The sequence below is a fragment of the Ischnura elegans genome, chromosome 4 (genome assembly GCF_921293095.1).
Source record: "Ischnura elegans chromosome 4, ioIscEleg1.1, whole genome shotgun sequence".
NCBI classification, from domain to species: Eukaryota; Metazoa; Arthropoda; class Insecta; order Odonata; family Coenagrionidae; genus Ischnura; species Ischnura elegans.
In genome coordinates, this window is record NC_060249.1 from 76,808,577 (window position 1) to 76,829,824 (window position 21,248).

A 21,248-nucleotide genomic window follows, 5' to 3' on the forward strand; every position below is an offset into this window, starting at 1 on the left:
TATTGAACTTGAGGAACTAACTCTGCCTTTGCAATAAATTAAGGAATTATTTTTTGGAGATTAAAATAATGCATAAAAATGATTAATATAAATTTAATGTCCAAAGTGAACAAATATGAACATTTAATTGTTATTTTGAAGCATACCTCTAATATTTTATTTATGTTTAATTTTTATTTACTATTATAGAGATAGTTATTTTTGTCCTGCCCATAACATTATCCGCATCATTCCTCAGAAATCATTAATTTGGGGACTAATTTCTGGTGCACTAAAGAGGGACTTAAAGTGCAACAAAAGTTAGCCTTCTCATTGAGCTCTCACAATATATTTAAAGATAGAACGACTAGGATAAGTGCTGCGTCGCATGAGGAAATGCCGACTCGAAGCTTTTAAGCGGTGGGTAACTGAGACTCCTCCTCAGTTTTAGAGCTTGACGAGCTCACGATATCGTCAGGAAAATATCCGGAATCGATGCGCGGCGCACATTTATTTTTTTCCTACTTCGAGCACTCCACGGAGGAGCGCCGTCAAACTCTCTATAGGCCAACATTCCAGCCGCTCTCTGTGGCCGCGCTGTTGCTTTGCCCGTGGAGGACCGCCGTTGCTAGTGATCCAGACGACGAGGAGAAATACCGTGCGGAGAAGATGAAGTAGTCAAGGATCGAGGAGCGCTTCGCCACGCAAGTGAGTAAAATTCCTCATCCTTCCCTCATTTCGTCCGTCTTTTGGACGCTGTGCTGATGGCACACTTTTTGTAAACCTCTAAAAACGGAGACAGAGGGACAGTGATGAGAATAGAAGATAGGGGTGGCGATGTTGAAGAAGAGTGATAATTTTTTCTCACCATAGAAGAGACTTATCGCGCGACCACACGGGAGAGATACGGGATAACAAATAAAGCCATGAGGTAAGGTTGATGTACTCTGGCTTCCTGGGTCACCGATATGAACTTGCCTACTGATGGCTGGACTCACTTGGAGGTCTTCGACCTTCCGAGAAGTTAAAAGCGGGCAGCACGTTCACAGAGGGAGGGAAAAATGAAGTAGATGAGAAAGAACAGACAAGAAGAGAGATGAGGGAGTATAAAAAAATGACGAAATAACCTCGCGAATGAGGGAAAAAATGTATAAATAAATTGTCCGATGGTCATTTACGCGGTCGACTCTGGTCGTAGGGTGCCATAAATTACTCTCCGGGCTGCCCTTTTTAGGCGGAAGGAAAGGTGATGGAGGGGTGGGAAATTTCTGGCCGAGTCTTTCTCACAAAAAGAACGCGGAAGTTCGTTTTTTTGTAAACTGGGCGAAAAAAAATCAAAGACTGCGAAATGGCAATATTTTGAGACCGGGTCATATTCCAGCCGTCGGGAGGGGTTTCGCAAAGTACTTCCGCGAAAAGAATTGGGTTTTCAATATTATTCCGCAGTATCTTCTAAATGTATTAAAAATGAGCACAGAAATTCCATTTTATTGTCATATTGCTCCTTTTTACATCCACCACATGATATATTGACCCATAAAAGAGCCTGTAGTTCACATTTTGGTTCTTTTCTCATATTTAAATATATATAAATGAATTATTGTCGGAAAGACCTTAATCTGAAAAATTCCTTTTTGATAAAATTGTAATTTAATTGCTAAAATTAGGAATAGTTAATGATTAATTAAATTACTTCTTAACTAATTATTTTCAAAAAGGAAAACCCACAAAATCTTCAAAATCACGTTCTACATGAAAACATTAGTCATTTTCAAAGTTTTAATCTCGGACATTGTGTCATCTTAGAAAAGTGCACCATTGAAGTAAATAAGCAATAAAATCACGCGTGAACGCAATAGGCCGGTTTATCTGGGCTGATGCTCAGTCATAGTCCGAAATTTACTCTGATTACTCTGACTCCTATAAGCCTCCTGGGATGAACCGCTTCTTCAACACTGCGATCGGTTCTCATGCTGCCGCAGATGTTTTTAAGTAATAAAATGAAGGAAAAGTAATGCACATCAAACATCTATGAAATGGTGGATTGAGATAAACTATTAAGAGAACTTTAATTACTTAGGGAAAGATCTTACTCGAAGCGATTAACAGCATTTAATGAAATAGAAAGATATAGTGCAATCATTCATCCAGTAAAATGACACACATTAAAATCTCATCCAGTTATTAGGACGGGTTTGAAGTTGAAAGATGAAAGATTTAATTTTCGTAAGAAAAAATTTCCATTGCTAAGAAAGTAAATGTTAAATTCTATAGAAATATTTCCGACCTTGCTATGATTGAACGTCACTTCATTTCCTCGATAAATTTTGCATTATAGACACCGATATTGATAAGAAATATTCTTCAAGATTTTTTAAAATGGAATATAGCTATTGATTTGTAATTCATGAGGGAATGAACATGAATATACGCAAACCAGCAGCATAACTACGCTTCACGATGTCACTTAAATAAGTTTAAACTACTGAATAATACGCTTGGTATTTCATTGATAATTGATTATTTGTTATTGAGCAAGACGAGGTAACACAATTGCAACTATTAATCAATGGGAAAACTAGGAGGAAACAATAACTTTCTTAATATATGCAGAGTACGTTAGTGAAGAATTTTAAGACTGGCCGTTAAAAATAAATAAGTTGTCTCAAAATCCATGGATTTAGGTGCATTCAAAACAGTTTTCAAACTGAGGAAATCTTATTGATAATATCTATGCCTAAATTATTACAAATAATTATTTTTGCATTGAAGCTAATTGCACCTCACAAAGTGAACCGAATAAATTTAGTAGGCGTATTTAATTCCATGGCACAGCTAACAGCCAAATGAATGCGCTAAACTTTTGTTACAACATTTTTACGAGAATTTATTACTAGGAACTCTAGAGCATTTGCAAACACTATTTGAAATAAAACCAATCATGTCTTAATTTCCGTGTTTTATTATTATATAAATTATAATAAAATATTAAAAAATCCTCCGAGTAAAAATTAAATCTGAGTGAATTTATTTTATGTTTAAAGCATTTAAAATGTAAAAGAATTCTTCGATAACCATAAGTCAATTGACCAAAAAATCAAAAAAGGACCTGAAATTCGTTCAAAAAATATTTTTCAAAGAGTAAATGAGAATTCACTTGCTTTATAAATATGTAAACTGCCCTGATTTCAGTTTGGCGAACTTACGCTCCATTTAAACCATGAAGAACATGGCTCAAGATGTTAATGAGGAAATTTAGCTTTGCGAGTAAAGAAGAACCGGCGTCCTGCCTTTTGAAGCTTTGAAGAATGAAGAAAACAAAGAAGGATTACAAAGAGGATAGGGAATTGAGGGGAATAATGACATAAAAAGAAGATACCACGACATGAATTACATTGAAAATTTAAAAAAAAATTATATTTGCGCAGGTTTAAAAAATATTACCTTAGCAAAATAAAATTCAATTCACACTGGTATTCATTATTTTTACGTGTGAATTAAAAACAAATGGTATTTAAGATGTAAAATTTTTGTTCTTATAGGATATAGGATCTGCTTTCTCATAAGAAGGAAGGACCAGAGAAATAGCTGGTAGACCAAGAGAAGAATGAGTTAAAAACTGGATATGATGATAATGATTTTATTACTCCCAACATTTTGATAGTAGAGGTGATAATAACAATGAGAGGGAGCTTTAGTTGGTCTCCAAAGTCATAAGACTAGAATTGAGCCACCATCAAAAAACAAAACTGTATGCCAAAAAAGTAATGCAGGAAAAATTACATAAGTTTTGTTAAAGAAATAACATAAACATAAATGTTCAATCATTTCCCGAGAGAAGAGTCAGTCCTTGGGAAATCCTAACGTATTATTTGAGAATTTAATTTGTTTAATTTCAGCGAGCTCAAAATTAAATACCTTCGGCAATATAGAAATAAATCAACGTTTTTATGAAGTTAATCTTGGTTTGTTTGATACGATTTTGACGAACTCCTTAATTTATACCTAAGTTTATCAGATACACTCGGTATATTTCTACTTCTGGCATACAACAATTTTCAGATTTTTAATAAATACTAATTCCTAGGGGCATCAATTTGAGGGCTACTAACTACGGAAGTGTGTGTTCATAAAAAAATGTGGACTATATTACCAAATAATTTTCTTTTGCAAAACGAATATCAAGCCACAGTACATTTATTCCGAATATAAAACAATGAATAAATGAATTTTAGCAAGTTAACGAGAGAACGTAAGATTAGCGCTCAAGAACTGAAAACAAAACGACGAGGAGGCAATGGAGTAGAAGAGAGGTGAAGGATCAGAAACAAAGAGAGAGGACGTGAAACTGAGACGGCGTATGGGATGAAGAAAAAGAAGAACATCGACGGGAGAAGACGAGAGGGAAAGAGGATCTGATGCGAGAGCGAATGAGAGAGAGAGAGAGAGGGTAGCGCGTGGAGATGGAAAAGAACGGAGCGAGCCTGCTCGTCTGGAGAAGATAGATAGGTTGAAAGAGGGGATTTTCCGGGACTTAGAAAAGGATGAGATGAGTAAAATCGGTGGAACGGTTGCTGCAGGGAAGGGAAGAGTAGTTGAGGAAGGTTTTGAGAGCGTTGAGGAGGTTGGGAAGAGAGATAGCGGCGAAAGTGTGGATGGGACGTCTGTGCAACGTTACCGGGATGTGGTGGGGACGGGGAATAGACAGGCAAAGACCTCCCTTCCCTTTGTGGCGACATGAGCGCGGTTTCGGGCGTGGTCCTCCTACGACCCTGCGGTTTATATGGGCGCAAGATCACCGGTTCCTGGACACAGAAAAGAGTCCGGGGAAAAAGAGTATAGGTAAAGATGCGGAGACACATAAAATAGGGGACAAATAGTTACATTAAAAAAATAGCTGGGATGGATGGTCGAGAGGCTTTGGTTTGAGAGGGGTATGAAAATAAAAGATAGTGAAGGGTCCTAAAAGTTGAAAGGGGTTCCTCTTTTAAATGGGATCGCTGGCTTTTGCCTCTGACTCCTGAGTTGGTGGTATGTCGGGGGGTCACTTGAATAATTTTTACTTGTCCAATACAAAAATTATAACCTCGCTTTCAACTGGAACTAAGGTGCATCAAATCCCATATTGCATGTGAAATAAATGAAAAATAATAAAATGAATATGAAATTAATCTTGGCTAATTTCCGTAATTGGACTTTTCATCCTTATTTTTCACCTCCCTTTGTTCACATAAATACAGTTTTAAAGGAATAAAATTTAAATTAAAGAGAGTAAAAATGTTTTCACCGTGAAATTGAGGACTGTCTTTGGAAGATAATTGAATTTTTTTTTTTTTGATAGTCTCACCAAAATATTCGAACATCAAAGGCTTGATGATAGTATTTCAAGTATTTAAATTCAAATAAAGCTTAAAGATGTTTATCGACCTCAGCCAACAGAAAACATCAACCAACACGAAATTCAATTGATTTTTTTTCATTTAACACAATGAGAAAATACTCATTCTCAAATATATTCGTTATAAGTATTCACAATGTAACTTCAATGAAATCTTTTTGATATCATTTACCCATGAATAAAACAATATAAAGACCAAAAAATGTATCGAGCAAAAGCCCCAAAAATCTCAGATTAGCTATACCACGTTCATATGCAGGGTGTATGTAAAAAGTCAAATAATACATTTTCTTATGAATGTTTAATTTTAATCTAATAACTTATATGAATTACCGCATCACAATAGCAGAACATTAAAACAAAAAATAGAAAACCATATACAAACTTTCTGTGCAGCGTTAATCCATTTACCTGGCGGGGTTATTTCAATGTCGTATTTAAATAGAATGTATTTATTAATTATTGTCATATTTTACATTTTTCAAATCAAAAATACGACGACTATATTTTTAGGACGGTCACAAGCTATTTCACCACTAATTTACATTTCGAAAAATATTAAATTTCTAAATAATTAACTTTGTTTTAAATGTCTCATATGCTGAACTGATTATTACATAAATGCCGCGAATTCCATGCATTTTATCGCCGGAAAACTAATAATGCCACTAAAGTACATTTACAAAGCAAGCCCGAGGCTACGGCACTCAACTTCCTGGTTAAAATGGGATTTCTAAACCTAGTTCAATGTATCGTATGATTCGCTTTGAGTCATCGCCACACTGCTATGAGGAAAGCCCAGGGAGCGGCAAGTGAGACCCATCTGCGGGCATAGTCCAGGGCTCCCAACTTGGTGAATCAAATTCATAAATACGGCACAAAGGCGGCCTCGACAGAAGCGAGGGAACTGAAACTAGATTCCTCAAGCACCGCAAGTGAGGCCTTCGCACGGATCTGAATTCTCCACAACTTGGGGATGACTGGCTTTCTTACGACGAAACAAACACTCACGTACGAGCCGACCTAACCCGTCTACTCTACATCTCTCCTATTCCCACGACCAAAAGCGCCAACTCAACTGCCTGCTGGGGTCGACGGGCGTGAAGATAGGGCCAGCTGAGCTAGGGAGAGGTCAGGCCGAGAGAGAGAGGGGTCTAAGTAAACCCTGAAGTCAAAGTACTGCAGTGTTCCTAATTGATGTCGGTCCTCTCTGGGAAAGCTCTTGAGGTGGGATTCTAAAGCAGGTGGCACGGAACACCCTCGTTGCCAAGCAACAACGGAGTCATGGGCGCGGAGAAATATTGTGTTTTGGTTACGCCGAACTTTAAGCGTACGGTCGGTTTATTTTCACCTTTTCGCCCGAGAGAATCATTGAAACCCGCCCATAAATCTTGATTCGGTCAAAATTCTCATGAACGACACAGGTGGGCTCTTTCATCTGGAACTACGGTACCTAACGGTCTAAAAAGTTACGATTTAGTTCAACAGGTTCGGGCTTCGATTGGTGGAAGTTAGACATATTTAAATAAATAAAAGATCGTAGTACTTTTCCAAAAACAGTTTTTACTGCGTACAACGCGTTCCGGCTCACCGAGCCATCATCTGGTACAAGACCTAAGGGGAATATATTTCCATTTAGGTCTTGCCTAATCTACAGGGAATATTTTAAGGGGAATATTTCCCTAAGGGGAATATTTTTCGCTACATCCGTGGTATTTACAGTCAATTTCATAGCAACTTTCGAACGTCTTGAGCCAGATGATGGCTCGGTGAGCCGAAAGGCGTTGCACGCAGCAAAACATATTTGTGGAAAAGTGCTACGATCTTTTATTTATTTAAAAAAGTAAGTATTTATTTAAACGTAAATTCAACTAAAGTTGCATGTGTTCTACACTTGGTTAAGAATACACGTCCTTACCGCGAAGAAGCATCACGTAGCTTCATGTGCATAATGAATGGATACAAACACATGAAATCGTTTCAGGCTTGACGTGGCGAAAATACTATTCATAGATTGAAAAAGTGATTTCCCCACTGTATTAAATAACTCCATAAGATCATATAAGACACGGTCTCAGGCGTTATTTTGTGGAATTGATTCATAATTGAATGAAATAAAATAGCCTTGTTTTATTCCACACTTTATTTTAAATAGCACGACCCGGGCTTCAACGCCTGATGATAACACTAGATATTGAAACCCGGGTCGTGCTATTTAAAATAAAGTGTGGAATAAAACAAAGTTATTATATTTCATTCCATAAGATCACACTCACATTGAGATTGATATAAATGTGCCAAAACTATGTCGGTGGAGAAGTTTTTTTTTAAAGAGCGAAAATGTATTTATTAATATAGTTGTCATTCATATTCTTCATGTTTTAAGTAATAAATTTTATCATATATACTAAATTGATTAATTTTATGTGACACGTTTACATTTGATACAATTAACTCAAAATTGAATATTTTCCCTACAGGGAAAATTTTTTCGCTATACCCGCGGTATTTAAAGTCACTCTCATAGCTACTTTCGAACGTCACACACTTAGTGATTCAACCAGAGAGTTAGTTTGAAAAGGTGGAGTTGACTAAGCTTTATACCCCAGATTCAGTCTCTGGTATGTGAATATCAGACATCACACATTCAGGGAAGCGGAGAGGGACCAGTTTCTTTGCATGGGCCACATCTCACTTCGAGATTTTCATCTGGGGGTGCACAAAGAATCCACCCGGATTTGAACCCGTGACTCTTCAAGCAGATCCTAGCTCTCTACTCAACCTCCTAACACACCCCGGAGGTTGGTGGAGCAAGGCTGCCTATTGGTCCTCCGGACAGTCCGGCATAATATCCCGAATTGCGAGGTGGTTCAATGAAAGGAAATTCCTCCCATGTCCTGAATGTGAGTTTATAACGCGCGTGTGGCTAAGCCAGGGGTGAGTTCAACCACTCAGCCATTCACACCAACATTCTGGTTGAATCGCCGAATGAGTAAATGATCGAACGTCATTGCGAGTGGGGGAATGTGATTCCAAGCCCTAATGCCTTTCGATTAAAACCATTGCCACTTGACCTTGTTTTTTCTCACGATGGGTGACCAATGTATTCCCAAATGCTCTCCGCTAATGCGTTTTGCTCATGGGAATAAGACAATACTCTCCTTATAAACTCAAAACATTGAGGTCATCGTAAACTGAGTGTGCAGTGCAAACAGGAAATTACGATTTTCACAGGATTATTAATAAAAAAAATGGATTATTCAATGCATAAACCTTGCTTGACAACATGACACATAAGATATTTTTAAAACAAAAATTAATTAAAAAACCAATATTAAATGAGGCGTAAAATTTTCCATATGTTTCGTCTTTAAGTTTAAGAGAAATTTAAACTTTAAGAGAATATAAAACATTTACCAAAAGGAAAGAATTTCGCAAATAAACAAATATTATCTTTTTAAAATGAAATACGATTGACGCTTATATTCCTCATTTGATGCGCCTTTTCGCAATTTCATGAAATCTATTCCTTAAAGAGAAACGGATTTAACTTCCGGACTTAGAAAAGTAGAAAAAAATTTTTATTTGTAAAATAAATTTATTGAAAAACAATGCTCATAAGTTACTGACGAAATTATGGATCACAAATTCCAAAAAGCTTCTATATTTTACTCCATCATTTTATATTTCTTGAATAAAATTATTTTTTATCCAACTAGCAGCAAAATTTTTACCTGCCCATAACATGCAAATGCTAACAATTCAGTGCTAGTGAGTATAAATTCCCAGTGCAAGCCCGCTGTACGTTTTTTCATAATTTGATAGCAAAATATCGCCCTCGATTAAATTACCCTCAAAATTAAATTGAATTTATAACTCCGTTAACTTGGCTTACAATTGATTGCCCCTTTCAGGACCTTGAAATTCAAACTACGAAGACAAATAGGACATTACAACTACTGAGAATTCAAGCTTGATCATTAAATTTAATAATAATCAAGAGAGAGACCCATACATCATAAAAGGGAAACAAAGGCAACTTTTTACGCAAACTAAAGGTTATTTAGGGATTGATAAGTCACTCTTTTCCAGTAAAATATTAGTAAAGAGAGGGATTTTGATACCAGTTTTTCAAATATATGCTCAGGTTTCAAAATTAAAAATGCAATAAGCGCCTGTGGATGGCCTAAAAGGTTTCTCACATTTAAAATCCGTACACGTAAAAAATACAGCAGTTAAGGTATCGCCTTGAGGTCAGCTTTCTAGGCCTTGTGTGCTCGCTGTGAGTTTTTCCACGTGTATAGTAGTCCCTGGTGAGGAGGAGTAAATTTTAAACACCCACTACCACATCGCCCACATTCTCTTGGCCGCTAGCATACTTCCGCAGGTTTAAGCACGCCTATGTCGGTAAACTTTCCGTTAATTTTCATTAAATGGGGATTAAGTTCAACACCATGTGAAAAGTCGTCTGAAGATACCTAGAATAATGGGGGAAGACTTAAATTATACTGAGGATAGCAAACTTCGGTGCCAATATCCTCATTTGTTTCAAGTTTATTCACGTCCTTCCTCACAAACAAGAAAATTGAAACTTCAGCCAGACAAGGGTTGCCATATGCTGAAAATTTCAGGACAGAGTAATATTTATATACACCTTCGCAGTAAAACATAACGAGAAACTGGTTAAATACCAAATTGCAAAGGTACTTAATTAATGAAAATATTACGATAAGAAATGCAAATATTAGCAATGCAAACTGAAAAAACTCAGAACTTACATATCATTCAGGCTTATATGAGTTATCAATTTACACAATGGTCATTGAAGTTTATTTCCATTCACCGCACTATTTTCTCCTAAAAACCATATGAATCACGAAACATCATCTTTACGCAGGAATATATCAATTTACAGGAATTATCTGCCCCGGAAGTAACTTTTAATTCATGCACATTGACAGTAACGTTCATATTATAACTAACCACTAATCCCTTTCATAAATAATAACACAACTTTACCCAAAGCTATGCATTAAAAGAGTAATGAATTGATCGTTCATATGAGTCTTATGCAGCAGAAATGTCCCACATTACGAAAATATATATACAAATAAATTAACAAAGATTATCGAATACCAGAAGTAACCCACGTATCCTCAGCCCTAAAGTAAATGAAATAAGAAACGAAAACACTGCATCCAATAGACATTTAAAATTATGCATATAATGATAAGATACACATAAAAAATTGCTGACTCTCGATGCTGAAGGCTAAAGTCACAATTCTTCATTTAAGTAAAAGGCTCAATAACGAATGCCTAATCTGTGATAAATTCTACACAGAATTTCTTTTAATATAATTTTTTAAAGTCAACTTTTACATTTGATGGGATGAGTTTTCGAAAGTCTCGTCGCATCGTTCCTTTATCACGTAATTTGGCACTAGGGGAAAGAAACCTTACAGAAATTTCTTGCTATTTATAATTTCCTTTAACTGTTTTTATAGCCTTCATGACCATAAATGATTATTTGCTATCCAGTAACGCAATTACTTGAAAGTATTTTTTGCGGAATGATTTGAAGATTCTGATATTATACTAAGACAAAAATGATTTACTCACAAATTTGTAATCGAAAAGTTTTAAATCAAAACTTGCATCATGAAAAAAATGATGAGTTACCTACGATCAACATAAAACTCGTGGAGGGATTAGAACTTAACCATATTAATTATGTTCGTTATGCAGACCGGTAAGCTCAGCGATGACACACCAAAAGCGCTCCTAGAAAATCCTTTTGCTTCGAAACACCTTAATTGGAATATGCATCATGATTTCATTGGTGGGTGCTACATCAACTTATACTTACTCACGGCTCAGATTGTGAGCGTACTAAAAACTCTCGATTCTGCAGTGTCATCCCCTTGTAATATAATATGCAAGCATTATAATCACGGTGATGCCGACATACGACCGAGAAGAGAGGCGCTTTGATCATTAAAGTGTCAACCTTAGATTCAAAAACGTTATCATCCGCCGCTAACGAAGGGAGGTGAAACATGTCCTTGCCCTTTAGAGGAAAAATACACAAATGAACAATGAGGAGAGTACGCCTTTATGAAAAAAAACATACGGCGCTTCTTTGGCGCCGCGCCGTGGCATGAGCTGGATTCATGCCATTCAGTTAAAAGCCATTAAAAGGTGACTTACCTGCTTGTGGCCTATTCCCAGCAAAGGCCAGGGCAAGGAAAAAGCAGTTCAAGGCCGCTGCAACCCTCATTCTCCTTCCTGAAAAAATGATAAAAACATGAGGGTCAGTCTCGGTTGGAATAAACGGAAAGCGAACTAAAATAGCGGGCAAAACTTTTTCGTCCTCAGTGAAACTATTTTATCCGTCTCAACGTTAATGATGCGATCTCTCTGAAGCATTCGATGTTCCCCCCTAATCCTCTCTAAATAGACCCAAGTAGATTTTTAAAAACAATAGCATAATTTTGAGTAACATTAAATCTTTGAAAAATAGGAAAATATTTATTGCAAACTACAATCGAATAGAATTATAACTCCTAAACTACTGCGAGAATATTGAAGTGATGTTCTGCATCCAAAGAGAGATCTATAAAATCTTTCATTTGATTCAAGCATCAACATTGAAACAACAAGCACTTTTTCTTCGTTTTTATTATTAATAATGCGTAGATGCCGTAAGAGATGGTTTTACTAGCAAGGATAACTGCAGTACTGAATTTTTTGGTCATCATATCTCTATTCAAAGTACTCGAGCATCTTATGTTGCTCAACAGTTTTTCCAATTGGATCTTTCTACTAAAAAAAAATTACATTGTAGTCATTCATCTACCTAAGACGCCGTTTCAATTTAAAAATCAACAAATGAATCACTAAATGACTCCATGGAGCTGAAGATCAGTTTTTCACAAATATTAACTAGGAGATTTTAATTTACAAGTTTATCATAAAATTTACTTTTTAACTGATAAGCTACAATGGGTTATAAAAACTTAAAAGTCAATAAGTGTCTCGCTACATATATTACAATGAAAGGTAACACGTTTCAAGTTCAGAAATTCCATGGGTCCTATTACAGTTTACGGCAGGGGTAAGTGATACGAATCAACGAACTTACTGTGATCATAGCCTACAGATGAATAAAATTTCTAGGACAGAGCTGCAGAAAGAAGGGACGACGCCCAGTAAAATAAATAGGTAGAGCCTGGGATCATACCGAACATATCTATGACTCGAGGAATCTTTTCGGAGCACTAGCGGGAATACGGATTCTCAGTGAAACACTCTTCGAGAGGTCTCCACGCTGTGAATAACATTCTGGGGCGAATACTGAGAGGAGATTGCTTACCGAAGTGCTGATTGAACAGGTGACCCGTAAACCGATCTTAAGCACGCTACTGAGAGAGAGAAGAGATACTCCCTTGGTGCCGCATTTATGGTGGTAAAATGAAGATCTCCCCCGCCAAACAACCAGCTCTAACCCTTTGTATTCGCTTTTCTCAAAGCCTGGCGGGCTGCAACTCACTCTCGACTTCCCCTCACGGTCCTTGCAAAGTCACACCGTCCCATTCTATACACATGTGGCAAGAAAGGTCCCGATGACGGCAGAGCAGTAGCGGTGGAGCAAAGCTCTTCGCCGCCAACTTATCTCGATCCATATATCTCTTCCACTATCCACCCGGGAGGCGAGTCCCACATCGTATCTATTCCCGCACCTCGTTTACTACTCCAACTCGTCTCACTGGGCCACCAAAACTCACCTTCCGCACACATCACTTCACGTAGGTCTACTGAGCCATTCCAATAATTACAGCTAATTTTTGATGGATTTACAGGCTTGCGAAAAACGTAAAAATTTGCTGCACAGGTGATCTATGAGAAAAAAGTCACTTTTCAAATGTTCATAAAGTGTATAGATATGAGACTAGAATGTTGATAATGTCATTATTTAGAAGTGATTACGAACATTTTCACTAATGATAACGAAAAGCGTTTAATTGGAATGGAGAGCGAGAAATAAAATTCACAATTTTTCAAAAATAAAAGAAAATGTGCAGCGTTTGAAATTATTTTACGGCCATGAAAAGTGCTACATTAATAAAAATGAGCTTGATATGTCACATTTTCACTAATTGATGGGAATGCTTTTTTTAATACCTACAATTTTGTTGGTCTTAAACCTAACATGGCGATTAAATTTTGCGTTAAAAACGATTTATCATCTCAAAAAGCCAATTTAAATTTTTTTAATGAATGCTACAATCTTGTCAGTTTTGAACTTAAACACATACAAACTAGATAATATCTCCATGCGCGAGACAATGATGGATCCAGAATACAATATAAAATACATCATATCCTAAATAGAATATTTGAGAAAAATTGCGATAGCACCTACATTTAAAACTTGCGATATACTTTATACACTCATTTCGAGAGTATTGTACTAATTAGTGAACTAAAAATTGGATCACTCACCACAGTACTGTAATTATTTGAAAAAGTACTGGATTTATTCGGAAGCTCATTAAAATTGGCTATGATAATAATTTAATCAAAGAGAGATGTATATAATTAAAATCTTAAGTCATTGAAAATTCCCTTTTTTCTATAAACATATATATATTAGTGTATAAAAAGTAATACGTGATTAATATGCTTCCTTATATTATCAATATTCACGAAATAGCAGAAAGTATTCATAAAAATAAGGAAATGGGCGGCTGGATACATATTTCACTCTGCTTGCTCAGACACCAATCCGATTTTCCTTTTTTACCAGTCGTCCACTTCTTGAGGGTACGAAGACTAGTAACTTATCAAGCTTTCCCGACACATGTAAAAGACTTTTCCCACATTTCAAATTCTTGCCCCATTTTTCCGCTATTTCCTCCTTATTTATAGCTTCTATTTCCAAAGGATTTCGCCGTGCATAACTCTCAACACTAAGCTCGGTGCACTTTATACGTCACTTTCATGGAAAACAGAATCCTCGATGACAACGCACAACAAGCCGCGGGTAGAGAGATATTGGAAATTGGATATCTGAATACCGTACCACGAAAAGGAAAACAGCTAAACGCTAAAGCATTCAACAGTTTGCTTCAATAATGTGCTCAATTGCACCACTCTGAAGAAGCGACATATTTGATCGCTATTATACGGAGAAGATGCTTGCGACTTTATTTATTATTTATACAATACAAGGTACTTGATGAATGCAATGCTATTCGAGAAACATAAGTAAATAAGTCGTTCTTCATTGGAAAAGACAATTCAAAAAATTTCGGGCATCATTGATAATGGTTATTCTTGTTCCCACAAGATTTTTTAAAATCTTATGGCTAATTATCTGACCCTATGCCCGATGAGTCAATTGAATTTACACAATTTAATATCCCTACAGGAAAACTTTGTTTAATCATCATATGCGCGCAAGACCGCATTGTAGCCCTTTAGATAAACATGATAGATGAATCGGAAATCATGAGGTCATTTCTCACAAAATTAGTGCAAAATATTATGGAAGGGTACACCTATTCCACCAAAGTTTGTGGCTTGAGGTAACTTTGTGAAAATTGATTTATAATTACATTCAAAGCCTCGTCATTTCATTTGCGTGATTTTAATGCCACAATCACACCGCTCAGCGAAAGTATCAGGTGATTTTGGTCAGCGATGATGTCAGAAATATATTGACAGCTCATTTTTATAATAGTATATTTTTTTAAAGTTTACTGTTATTTTAAGTATAATATTTAAGAGGTTAACACAAAGATAATTATATTTAACATTTGTAGAAGAAAACCTTACTCTCATAACTCTTTCTGATTTTCTACAGGTTTTTAAATACCCAGAACCTTCTTAGTACTTCTACTAGTCTTTCCAGTTCCATCTCTTATTTACTTAATTTGACATGCTATCAAAAGAGAAAGGTTCACATCACTCGATGAAGAGTCGTAGCGATAATTAAATTCATTTATGATGTTTGCAATCCCTTTCTCACTGACTCCAGAAATACTCATCCACTCTCTTCTCCCAAAGGACACCAGCGCTATTCTCCCAGCTACTTCTTTCTCATATTTATGCAAACTTACATGTTTTTGAACGTACTTGAAAAGAAATATTTGTACAGGAATAGAAATATAATGTAAGTAGCGAAAATTATATGTGTTTGTGTACCTAACTTCGAAGATCAAATGGATCGAATCGTGCTCATAATGTGGAATTTTTAAGAAGATAAGGAGAGATGAGAAGTCGTTTTCGCACATTGGTTAGTAGGTGGGATATTTTACATCACACATATCATGGCTTACGAGGATCAAATGGAAATTATCGCCGAAGGACGAATGGGAGGACGAAATGGCCGAGGTAGGCCGCGTATAAGATACATGGAGCAGTTGATGACGAATGCAAAGTAGAGCAACTAATAGGATGTTGAAAGATAACACCGACTGATGACTGTTGCAGATGATTAACCTAATTTATGCTAATGAAAGCTTGAGTGCATTTATATTTTCCATTGTCTCCAGTTCTTTTGATATGAATCCACTTACTCCTCCGTATAGATACCAGCGCCATCCCACCCCAGTTGCTAGTTCTATTTTCGCATCTATGTAAGTTGAATGCTATTTTACATAGTGACTAATTATATGCCGAGGTTTTTTTAACCATTCACAAATATAGCGATAATTAGCATCTTAGCGATGGCTAATTTATGTAAACCATTCATGGAGACGAAGATTTTACTTTTATTACAATTTCACTTTGCCTTCAGTAGCAAGGATTTTCTCTCATTTCATTCCAGCGATTGATAATGGACTAGTTCCATCTCATCCCCTGGTTGCATTTTCATATCTTTGGGAAATGAGATGTTCTCATAGGAGTAGCCATTTCTTATGTGCATCAAGAGAAGTTTAAAGATACATGATATTTGTAGATATAGATTGCGTTGGATTACAACTAGGGCTGCCCACCAGGTGAAAGTCCTCATTGGTGCCGACGCGACGTTTCCAAAAGAAAATCGGTTTACGACCACGAGACATCATTCGCCGGGAAACGAAGAGATCAGAGATGGTACTGCATGGCCTGAGTGTTCAAAAGAATAACAATTTCTTGCACATATTGAGATTTATATCACGGCGATAATTAATGTTGACGATGATGAATATTTTGCTCATATTCCTATTCTAGCTCTTTCTGAAACTCTCCCCTCTCCCATTAGACCCCACTCTCCTCCGGCCCTCCTCCATTCCCGCACCATCCATCCAATGGAGTAACTCATCAAAGGCATATTGAGCGGCCGATACGGTGGCAGTGTGTAGAGATGGTCGAGATCCCAGAAACTCGGCGAGGGTGTAACACCAAGCCGATGAGTGAGTTATCGTCTCAGGGGCCTCCAACCCTCCCCACCCCATTGAATCTGCCGGAGCCGTAGCCCTTTAGCAAGCGAGTCTTGTAGATGGCGGAATGGGTGGAGTGACGAAAGGGCTGCGAGCATCCTGCAAGCACACTGTAGGGAGCTAACCTGTGACCTCATTGTCCCATACGTTCTCGGCCGGCGTCGCAGTGGCATAGTAGGATGTGTCAGGCGAAGGGATTCTAAACCACGGCAAGGTCACGGATAGCGCCATGTGCTATACACTGGGTATACACCGGCGCGCCGCGACGAAGCAAGTTGGGGTCGTCAGCGGGGTCAAGTGTTACGTAAGGGCCAAAGAGTAGGTCATCGAAGGATTGGGATCGGGGGTTGCTAGAACGGCGCGGCTGCCTTGCTCACTGATAACATTCCGTGCACAAGCCTTTAGGGTTCGCTTCAGTTGACGATTCAATTCAAACGCAGCGGAACATGAAAATGCTTTGTTTAGAGCGAGCAGACAAGCATTAACCCATTTTAACCCAATGCTGCTTCAAAGTAACATCAAAAGTTTCTACATTTTCAGCTCTATTCTGGAAAGATTTTAACCACGTGATCTTTTGTACTGTAAAGTATAATAGCGAAATATGTAGCTCCCACAATAATTATGGTTGACTAGAAAATTTTCACATTTTTAAAATAAGATGTCTAGAAATATTTTCTCTCCATGAAGCAGCTTTGGGTTAAAAAGGGTAAATTAGAGCTTGGGTCAAAAATATACCATTAGATATTAGTTATACAGGGTGTTTCAGGTGGAATATCTAATAGGTACTTCAGGAGATGATAGAGGAGAAATTTTTAACCATTTTCCCCCATAAACATGGAGTCACCACTCCATGGTTACTGAGCTATGGCAATGCAAACATTTTTTTGGATGCAGTATTTGGCCATGAAAATGGTTTTTCTTGGGTATCGAGCTTTATCGACACTTTATTTAATATTCTAGATTTTATGGAAATTAAATCACCAAGATTGATTAGGTACAATAAATAATTAACGCACGTCGCTAGCTAGTCCGTAATTATTTTCTTCCAAAAATTAGTTTTTGAAAAGAGGGTTGCTAGAAGTATTTCACCGTTTAAGGTAGTTTTAAATGGAGCATTATGCAAATCACCACACTTTGGTCCGATCCCCAAATTGTAATATCCCGATAAATTTCCAATAGGTCCTATTCTCTTTCATTATTTCCATAAAGCCTGCTCCATTTCTAACACTTCCCAGTGCATCTCACATTTCTCTCCCTAATATGTTTTAAAAAGCCGCATACCGTTTAGTAGGCCCTCCATCCAAACTCTCCATACGACGTATTTCCTCAAGATGTTTCTTTCCTCGAACACTATTTATAGGACTTCGTCGTCCCCCCTGCTCTAAAGAAAACATAAGGAATATTTATGGTTCAGGCTGTGCTTGAAGTAAATGATAATTTGAGTAACATGGGTAGACTATGAGGTTCATAGTTCCCGCTTGTAGGTACTGGTGCATGACCACAGTCTATACTCGGACAGAGGTATGCCTATCTGTAGGGCTCAGATAGTTTTAATTAATACTGGAAACAAATCGAGGATAAAAATTCCAGCAATACTTGCAAAGGATATCACATAAAATTTAGCCCAACGTGAACCAAAACAAAAACTATCCTTTGATTCATATCCTTTGATTTGGCATTTTAACAAGGCATGAAGGGATTTTTGAGCAAAAACCACTTGAATGAAACATTTCACGTTCGTTTCCTGTTTTGTTCTTTAAAATCTCATCAAGACCATTAGTCTGCTCTAAAATTCAAGGAGGAGGAACGCTATAACAATCTATCCGTTGGGCGGCGAAAACTCACGCCTACATGGTTTGAATCCGTGACCTACACGTACGAAAAGGCGAGAATTGATCTAATCGGTAGCGAGGTCAGTTCATTGCGCACTAGTAAAGATATCATATACAAAATATATCATCCAAGAGTGGCAGCATGAAAAACCCTACAAGATGAAAATAACGACATAGAGGGAGTCCATTGGACTCAGATTCTATGTCCCCATATCCAATTTTAGACAAACCACCACCACCCAGTCCAATGGGATGCATATTCAGCGTATTATCTACATAGGTAAAAACGCAATCCCGACGAAAATGGATCCCCTAATTGCTGCTCATATTTATTAATTGGGATCCTCATCCACCAAACTAGAGAGAGGTTTAATGAGGTCTATCTTCACAGTAAGGGTGATATCGGCTAGATCATAGATTATAGGACGCATTTCCTGGAATATTAGTTGAAACAGCGTAAAAAACATTTTTTTTAATTTCCGAACTACTGAGAGAAATTAAAAAAATTCCTTACACATTTACTTACAACTACGTTAGATTCACAAAAAAACAGCAGTCCTAAAATATTTTCATAACCTAATTGTAGAACAGTAATTAGGGATGTTTTCTTAAGGAAGAGCAATAACGATCCTTTAAGCCTTAGTATGTGCTTCAGACGTGGACCCCAATTATTAATCTTCTCAAAGACTTGAAATATCCTGGAGAAGATAAATAGGCAACAGTTAACAGTTCGCAGTTGAGCAAAAAACCTGCGGGAACAAAAAGAGAAACAAATTTACGAGCGCCATAGATAACGAGCGAAGGAAATTCCGCGAGTAAAAGTAATTCCCCCCACTTTGAAGAAAAAATGAAATAAACGGAATGCATGAGTGTATAAAACAAGTCGGACGACGACGATGTTCAACAGAAAATATGCACCAAGGGTACAGCCACCTCCGTCGAATCTATTTACCAACCCACCACAGGAAAGAGAGAGAAATAATAAAATAAAAAAATTGTCGCAACGCGCACAAACCAGAAATTCTTTTTATAAAGGGAAGGGGAGATCTCACCACAGATTTTTATTGAGGAGGCGGCGCAGAGTGTGGGACGAGAGAAATAAAAAGGAAGGCATCGAGGACACCGAACACCAAAAGCGGGTCTCGGCGGTAAAGCGGAAGATGAGTGCCGGTAAGGGGCTAGAGGGGAAGAGGGTTTAGGGGTAAAAATTCCAGATGTAATCCCCGCCGTCGGGAACACATCTCCATGCTATGAAGGGTAGGGAGGGATAGTGGGGAAGAGAAAATGAAATACGGGAAAAATAATATAAAAGAGTCGAAAATAAACCAAACACGGGTCTTCCGTGCCACAGGATGGGATGAACTATAAGGGGAAGGGAAGCGGGGGTCGCCGCCCGTGAGCATTCCGCGCGGCCCCAAATCTGCTCACATTGGCACAGTCACCGCGGCTGAGGATGACCCAGTTGGACGTGGAGTGATGGGGGATTCCAGGAGGATATATAGCCTAACCGGGGGAAGGAGAGGGGGAGCTAGACGTGGGAATTTAACGGGGATCGAAAGGGCATTTAAGAGCTCCCCGTACAAGCTCATGGCAAGTGAAAGACATCTTTCAATTTAATTATTAATTTTATATTTTTCCGTGCAATGTAACGTAAGTACTGAATGAATTTTCCTTGGTTTCCAACCGGGTTAGGGTTCACATGTTAGACCGACGCTTCGTTGGGAGATTTTCCCAACATCTTCAGGTCAGGGAAAATGACAAACGCGAGGGTGATGCACCTTCTTACAACTCGAGACGAAACATTGCATAATTTTGGATGTATGTCATGCACTTTGGGTATAACGAGCGAGATACGGCCACCATATGTATGATGTAAGTGCGAAGCCCCCGCCGTAGGGATAAAAAGCCAGAAATAAATGGGCAACCATAGAGAAATAATCTCCAGTTTTTTCGTTTTACAACTTCTGCGATAGCAGCGCGAGATACAAAGGGAGATAAATTTATTCATGCGTTCACTCTTTGCACCTTGAACCTTTCAAGATGAGAGTGTGGGTTTTATACAAGTAGTACATCCCACACCATGATAAGATACCAACGGTCAAGAGGGAATAATGAAAATTCTTATGACTCAAGACAAAAATAGTCCCAGTCAATAGTTTCTGGCAGGATTTGAAGCCAGGCTCTTGAGGTAAAAATCCAGCGAGATATAGTCACTAGAGGGATGTAATATTTTTTTAACCTTTCCAGTTTTCAGCTTCTAAGACGTAAGTGCAAAATAAGGGGGAAGTGTGCATAAATTCTTAAATAGGGTATCCTCTCCGTACCCTAAACAACACATTGTATTAACGTAAGTTTCAATTAAGTAACGCGCCTGGAGTCGCGACCGTGATCACATGTCACCAGTCAAGCGTGGTTTGAACCCAAGCCCTTGGGCTAAAAAGCAGTAAGATTAGTCACCAGAGGGAAACAAGCGCCTTTAACCTTTCCATTTGTCAGCTTCTGGGGTATCACTACAAGATAAAGATCAAAGGGATAAATATTTGAGTAAATTTCTTCTATGCACTTTCCTCTTTCCACTCTACACTTCTGAAGATGGAAGCATATGCTTTAA

At 37.7% G+C, this 21,248-nt stretch overlaps 1 protein-coding gene across 3 annotated transcripts in view; it reads right to left on the minus strand.

Moving 5' to 3' along the window:
• The window catches only part of LOC124157683 (roundabout homolog 2-like), a 984,420-nt gene that overhangs the window by 340,914 nt on the left and 622,258 nt on the right, over positions 1 to 21,248 (minus strand). For all 3 annotated transcript variants that reach the window (XR_006864642.1, XM_046532623.1, XM_046532622.1), the window contains one exon: positions 11,587 to 11,664. Coding sequence is in view for 2 of the 3 variants with exons in the window: in XM_046532623.1 (XP_046388579.1) it covers positions 11,587 to 11,664 (78 nt within the window). In the remaining variant the exon portion in view is untranslated. The remainder of the gene's footprint in view (positions 1 to 11,586; positions 11,665 to 21,248) is intronic.